Here is a 6,748-nt window from a genome sequence, read left to right as displayed (position 1 = left end):
TGTGTGTGTGTGTGTGTGTGTGTGTGTGTGTGTGTGTGTGTGTGTGTTTGTTTCCCATCAGGCCCCCCCATCCAGCAGGAGGAGCAGATGGACTGTGGTGCCGCAAACCTTGACCCGAGTGATGATGCCACTTTGTCACAGGTAAACAAATCGTGTCAGACTGGCGGGGCATTGTCAGGGCTGCAAGGGCTGAAGGTGCAATGTTCAATAATGCCTGTTTGTTCAGGATGCATTAAATGGAGAGGAGGATCTGAGTGAAGAGGAGAAGGTCAGAAGAAGGGCAGAGCGACGCAAAGCCAAGAGGAAGGTCAGCACACACACCCCTTAAACATCCTGCTTGTTTTTTATAAGTAAAGTCTATTATGCTATCCAAGTCATGCATTTTCTGATGTGTCGAGCACTGCATCTGTTTCAGCGCCGTCGAAAACGTAAGAAGCAGGAGCAGGTTAAGCAAAATGAGAGTGCCGAACGGGTAATAATCACATTATTCCTTCTAGGAATGCACTCTACATTTGCCTTTACTGTGGAAAAAAAAAAAACTGGTTCTTTATATGGTCCCACACATTAGGACGATGAAGACGAGGATGGGGGTGCAGAGTCTGAACTGGATGATAGTGAGTCGGAAGCAGAGGTTGGTGCTGAAGAGGAGAAAGAGGAGGCTGTCTCACACAACCACGTCGCCACTCCAGCGATGGCTCCTGCAGGAATCAAAGGACATCCGAAAACCCACGTCAGATCCACTGAAGAGGTAGAGGAAGTGTACTAGAATATTCTGCATGTCTGAAGTCTCTGCTGCTGTAATGTGTAGCTATAAACCAGTGGCCAAGACTCGGTATGCAGGTTTTAACTCCAGCCAAACGCCACAGTGGAGAATCAGTTAGGCTAGTATGTGTTTGATATAAAAGCCCGCATGCTTGTAGGCCTGGATGGCAAAACTTTCTGTGTCCCACAGGAGCCAGAGTGGGATGTGAGCAGTGCCTTCTTTGCTAATGCTGCTAGCCATATCAAACCCAAAGGAACAAGCCGCAAGTCCAAAGAGAACAAGGAGAACGAGGCCAGGAGAGAGGTGAATGAATGCTAAGAGATGATATAAGATGAGAAGCTATAGCAAGACCTCCCATCATAGCTGTGCACGATTGTTCTTGTGGCATCAATATGTTGCTCTGACAGTTCCAAAGTCTGGTATGTGGAAAAGTGGACTCTGGGCGTGTGTGTCAGCTGTGGGATGAAGCTTGGTTATTAAAATACATGTCAGACTATTATATATTAATGACAAAACAAAGTAGAAGTATAAAACCAAAACACGCATCTAAAAGATGTACTTATGCATTATTTTGTCATAGTATCTATGCATCTGATTTGAAAAGACAAATCTAATCACTTGAGCACTACCTGAATATGAACTGATAAAAATAATGTTTTGTTTACAGACAAATGGAACTGACACCATGACCAAGAAGAGCGCGTCGTCACTGACGGGTACGAATTGTTCTTTGCATAACGGGGCACAAAAGCAGCCTTTTTTAAATAGGTTATTCATTGACAAAGAACCATAGCCTTAGAGGAAATTATTGATTTTAGTTTTCTTTGTGCAAGTATGTCAGCATGCAGCACTGCGGTCAGCTGAGCCCCTCGGGCTGCCGACCCACCAGAGAATTATTTACAAGCATTTTTTCTTTTTAGCAGAAAAAGGCATAAAGCTGGTGCAAGAGGGGCAGTACGCACAAGCTGCCAGTATGTTTACAGAAGCCATCAAATGTGATCCAAAGGATTACAGGTACTTCAGGACTATTTGATCATCAAGGAAATCCACACATTCTAGGCACGTGTAAGATATTCTTTTTTGCATTAAACTGCGTCCTGTAGGTTCTTTGGGAATCGCTCCTACTGCTATTACTGTTTGGAGCAGCATCCTCAGGCCCTGGCCGACGCCGAGCGCTCCATTCAGCTGGCCCCCGACTGGCCCAAAGGACACTTTCGCAAGGGCAGTGCTCTCATGGGCATGCAGGTGGGTGTTTATCATGTAATCAAAGAAATATATTGAGTGAACAGCTTTACGCTCATGGTGTGGTAAGATTAGCCTTTACTAACTCATGTCTGTGGGTCTCCGTGTGCGTTGTAGCGGTACAGTGAGGCAGAGAAGGCCATGGAGCAGGTGCTGAAATTTGACAAAGACTGTGAGGAGGCTGTCGATGACCTCTTCAACTGCAAAGTGCTGCAGTTAATGGTAAACACACCCTCAAACAAAGTGGCAAGGTGTTTCCTGTGAGCTTGATAGCTGTAAATGAAAATAACTCCAGCTTCCTCTGAACTTTACTATCAAATTTAATTCCTTTTGATTTTATTTCCATGACTGGTCATTCATTTTTTTTCTCTTCTTTCCTCAGGAGCTTGGTTTTGAAGAGGTGCAGAGTGTCCTACTGCTGGAGAAGTTTTCAACTGTGCAGGCTGTTCTGGCATCTTGTGCCGATGCTGCTGCCAGGGGTAAGATCACATGTCCGTATTAAAGAGGGCCAGCCTTTCCTCTCTGGAACACTGAAGAGGAATTTAAGCAGCAATGGGCTAGCCACTATATGTTAAAAATCCTACAGCCTTTTTTCTCTCGATTGATGAAGCGTTTTTTTTTTGTTTTTTTTTCCTCTGCAGCTGGGAGCCAAGATCCGTCAGTTGTGCAACCAGGGTAGGTGACAATTTGTTTGTCCAATCAAAGCCACGGGTCAGAAGGGTTCCAGCACATTCTGTATCTGAGCTGTGATGGAATTGCTTTCAGTCACATGCTTTCTCTTTGTCTCTCCTTCAGAAGCCCTTGCCCATCGCTGTGGGTGGGAAATGTGACCACTGAGTTGACTGAGAAACATCTATGGGACATTTTTATATTGTAAGACTGTAGTCCATTACAGTACTAACTAACCTAATTCATGACTTGAAATAGGTCTATATAAACACAACATCCTATTCCTAATTCAATCATTGGAAAGACATTTCAGCAAACACTTGTGTGTGTATTTAATACTTAACCAAGGTGGTTAAAGCTGTTTGCTTTGCATCTTAGGTATGGTGAGATCGAGAGTGTCCGTGTTCTGCATGAGAGATTCTGTGCCTTTGTCAACTTCAAGAATGCAAACATGGCTGCTCGTGCCATGGAGAAACTAAATGTGAGTACTCATCTGGCCCTCCTCTTTCAGTCCTCTGTCTGTTTTTGAAGAATATCCCTATGGACTTCGAGTTGTGTGTTTGCTTCCTATCACAGGGTTATTGTATTGAAAACACGCGTTTAGTGGTGCGCTATCCTGACCGTCGCACGCAGAGGGTCCTTCCCATCCCACTCAAGACCTGTCTCCCTGCCACACAGCAGGCCGGGGCAGCTGCTGGGTGAGACGCACTTCAGCCTCAGTTAAGAAACTCTCCGTCACTGCAATCAAACAATAGCATTTCAATTGTTATCTTCCTCTCTTTCAAGACCTCGACGACGTGGCCCAGTGAATGAAGACGAGTGTTACTTCTGGAGAACCACCGGCTGCCATTTTGGGGACAAATGTCGCTACAAACACATTCCTGATCAGAAAGGCAAGGACAGGAAGCCCTGGCAGCCCTGAGCTCAGTTTACTCTCTGCCTCAGTAGTGTGCAGGAAACTGGGATGCACAGAGTGTGCCAAAGGAGCCGGTACTCACTGGGCCAGGTTCTCTGGGCTATTTTATATTTACTGATGCAGAATGGACTGGACTAGTCGAAGGAACAGAGCCAGCACTCGGGCTCTAAAGCAGGGATGGTCACACATGTGCCACAAAGGACTGGGAGCGTGAAGATTTTTATTTCAACTAAAGCTTTTACTCAACGATATCGCTCAGTAGTAACAACACCGGAGCAACACAATGACCTGGTGTAGTCCTTTGTTTTGCATGTAAACCTTCACATTCGCAGCCTTCCATGGCACATGGGGACCTATTCCAGCTTTAGGGGACACAACCTAACCTCACAGACGTGCAACATAAGGAGGAACTGCATGGTCCACGATGGGGGGGAAAAGTAATGGCTCTGTCATGGACCGCAGTAATGAAAGGACTCGGTATGGATTTTTCAGGTTCTTCAGTGATGATCCTAGGGACCCTCCTTCTTTAGAAATTCCATCACGAATCAGTGCCACCCCCGCCTATTTTCAAAGTACAGTAACTCGACCAATACTTCAACTTGCTGTCTGTGAACCTGATTTTTAACAGTTATGGTTTATTCACGGCCCACAACTGCTCACCAGTCTGCGGTTCAGTCTGGTACTCAATTTCCCACTTGTTGTTCCTCTTCCTATATCAACACGTTGTCTGCCAGACCAAAGACTTACCAACAGACTTACACGGCGTTTCAGTACCTCCCCTACACACATGAGGTTCTTTTAGCCAATAAGCTCCACAGGCCCAGAGCGATGCCTTTCATACTGGGCGACGTAGCCTTAGTTAAGATGATCACACATGGGTAAATAGACACAAGAACTACACCGTTGTCTCGAGGATTTGAAATTTGTATTAATGCATGGACTAGGTGTATCTTTCACTTTATCTATCGGCTGCCCCTTTGTTGATTGAATAGGCAGACTGCATGCCTGTTGAGTTGTCGTGACAAGTTCCGGAGGACTCATTGTACGGCATGGAAGAAGTAGTGGAAACATCTGACCTGCTCTATGACTATGCAAAAGTTTAAGTGCCAACTCTGTGTCAGTCATACACACGCCTTTAATGCCTGTGACATGGCAATGCCATTGATAAAGTTCATACTACAGGACTGTGCCTTTACTAAAAATCATGTTCAGCCATGTGCGTGCGTACACACACACACACACACACACACATATTCATGGCCACATGTGTAACATAATCCACTCGCAGAACTTTTGAATCTCAAAAAGCAGTGTTTTTAACCGTAGGGCCTCCATTTCAGTATTTTAGTGAACCAAAGAATGCTTCATCTGATGACTGCACTAAAACAGCCTTGTTTTTTAAAATAAGTTTCAACACTAGGCAGTGCATTAAAACCTATCGGCATGTGTCTGTATCGTCCACTAGATAATGATTACAAACTCCTGGTTTAGGTCCACACTACATTCACTAGTAAACTATGCACAGCGTAGTGAGAGTATTTATTTCCTTATTTATGCTGACGTTTTTTCCATTTCTCTTTTACAACAGAACTTAGGAGCTGAATACAGCTTTTCATTTACTGGCCTGTTAGTGTTTGGGTAAGTCCCCTCTTTGGTTTCTTCCTGGCTTTAAGAGCCATTTGGTGCAAACACTGTCACATGCTGCACTTCTGCTTTTCTCGTATTAACTTTCCGTCTCGTGGCTAAAACTTGTGAAAAAGGAATTGGGCACCAAACTTTAAGACCGCACTTGTTGAACTTGCTCGTTTCTTTTTGGACTGGTGCTGTTAACAATGGCGGTGCTTTCAATTTTGCAGGCTAATACAATGCATTGGATGTTACTGTAGCATATTATTATTTACTTATGGATATTTCAGAATGGGACATAAGTATTCCCTGAGTTTAATTTGAACTATTCGGTATGTTTTTCATCTTTTTACCTTGTTTGAAACTTTTTCAGGAAAAGGCATTTTTAATTATAATATACACGTTGATAACCAGAGCACTGCAATCCTGTTAATCTTCCAAATATTTTGTATTATCGTTACTGCACTGCGAAAAGAGTCTTTTATATTTAATAAATGTATTTGAACCACCTATGTCTGAGTCTCTACATGAGTAATATTACAAACTGGGGAAGAAATGTCTGAGGAATGCAGTTATTCTACTAATATGTCATAAACAGGAATGTTCTGGGTATGTATGTGGTTTTCCTGCCTTCCACTAGGTGGCAGTGTTGTACTTGAAAGGTTTGCACTGAAATATGTCACCAACAAGCCTATGCAATGCATACACATTTGTCTTTTGTGATTTCCAGGAACCAAGTTCCTCTAAGTCATCCCTGATACTCGAAACCCAGAAGCTGTAAATCAAAGCAGGCCTGGCTGGTGTGGGAGGAATATGGTAACCCTGTCATCACTAGTAGGAGACACTTGTGTGGCCAGCAATGAAAGATGCATTAGGGAATCTCTAAGCACCCAGACCAGTGGGAGAGGGAGACATGACAGTATGTAGAATGTGTGGGAAAAGCAACCATTATCCCACATGACCTTTTGAATTGAGAGTAACTAAAGGCTCATGCCACCTGCGAATGCATGTGTGGTCCATGCAAGTGTGACAGGTCAAGATGCTGCAAACTGAAAGCAGCAAATTAAACATTTTCACATGAAGTTCATCTGAGAAAATAATTGTCATGCCCTCCAAAATTTATAAATAATGCGATAACAGAACGCCTACAATAAAACTATCGGTGTTGGGTTTGAAAATAAAAGGGCATTTACAAATTTGGCTGGGTGGTGTAATGGCAGATGCTATTAGGTCGCATTGAGTTTTTCAAGCTCGATTCATTCTAGGAACTAAAATCGGGTTGTGTTGGGCTCTGATGCTTTGACCTCTCTTCTGACGATGTGAAAGTGCAATACTAAATTGGTGGAGTTCCCCTTTGAAATTGCATGCATATCCTTTTAAAAAGAAAAAGGGGGGGGAAATGGGTATCTTCTAAGGATTTTCCACCACTATCAGAGTTAAGGTATGCACTGCTAACACTCTAAATTGCAACGTGATTTTATAAAAACTTTACCTCTAGATTTAGCATACCTTAGAAGTTCTGGCAAAGTTGG

At 43.6% G+C, this 6,748-nt stretch overlaps 1 protein-coding gene across 2 annotated transcripts in view; it reads left to right on the top strand.

Moving 5' to 3' along the window:
* Nucleotides 1-5,726, top strand: part of LOC116378936 (hsp70-Hsp90 organizing protein 1) — an 8,057-nt gene extending 2,331 nt beyond the window's left edge. Inside the window, exons 2-16 of one of the 2 annotated variants that reach the window (XM_031840849.1) lie at nt 62-141; nt 227-307; nt 416-472; nt 569-748; nt 953-1,066; nt 1,431-1,479; nt 1,687-1,777; nt 1,867-2,008; nt 2,123-2,227; nt 2,388-2,484; nt 2,647-2,680; nt 2,801-2,878; nt 3,053-3,155; nt 3,251-3,372; nt 3,461-5,726. In XM_031840849.1, coding sequence (XP_031696709.1) covers nt 62-141; nt 227-307; nt 416-472; nt 569-748; nt 953-1,066; nt 1,431-1,479; nt 1,687-1,777; nt 1,867-2,008; nt 2,123-2,227; nt 2,388-2,484; nt 2,647-2,680; nt 2,801-2,878; nt 3,053-3,155; nt 3,251-3,372; nt 3,461-3,596 — 1,469 coding nt within the window. In that variant the 3' untranslated portion in view covers nt 3,597-5,726. Of the gene's footprint in view, nt 1-61; nt 142-226; nt 308-415; nt 473-568; nt 749-952; nt 1,067-1,430; nt 1,480-1,683; nt 1,778-1,866; nt 2,009-2,122; nt 2,228-2,387; nt 2,485-2,646; nt 2,681-2,800; nt 2,879-3,052; nt 3,156-3,250; nt 3,373-3,460 lie in introns of both variants that reach the window. The other variant, XM_031840842.1, reaches the window with a different exon arrangement.
* Nucleotides 5,727-6,748: the final 1,022 nt, after the last annotated feature.

Source organism: Anarrhichthys ocellatus, unplaced genomic scaffold (genome assembly GCF_004355925.1).
Source record: "Anarrhichthys ocellatus isolate YVR2014 unplaced genomic scaffold, GSC_Weel_1.0 scaffold3, whole genome shotgun sequence".
Taxonomy (NCBI): Eukaryota; Metazoa; Chordata; class Actinopteri; order Perciformes; family Anarhichadidae; genus Anarrhichthys; species Anarrhichthys ocellatus.
The sequence above is the reverse complement of the archived record's forward strand: the minus strand, read 5'-3'. Positions and strand labels throughout refer to the sequence as shown.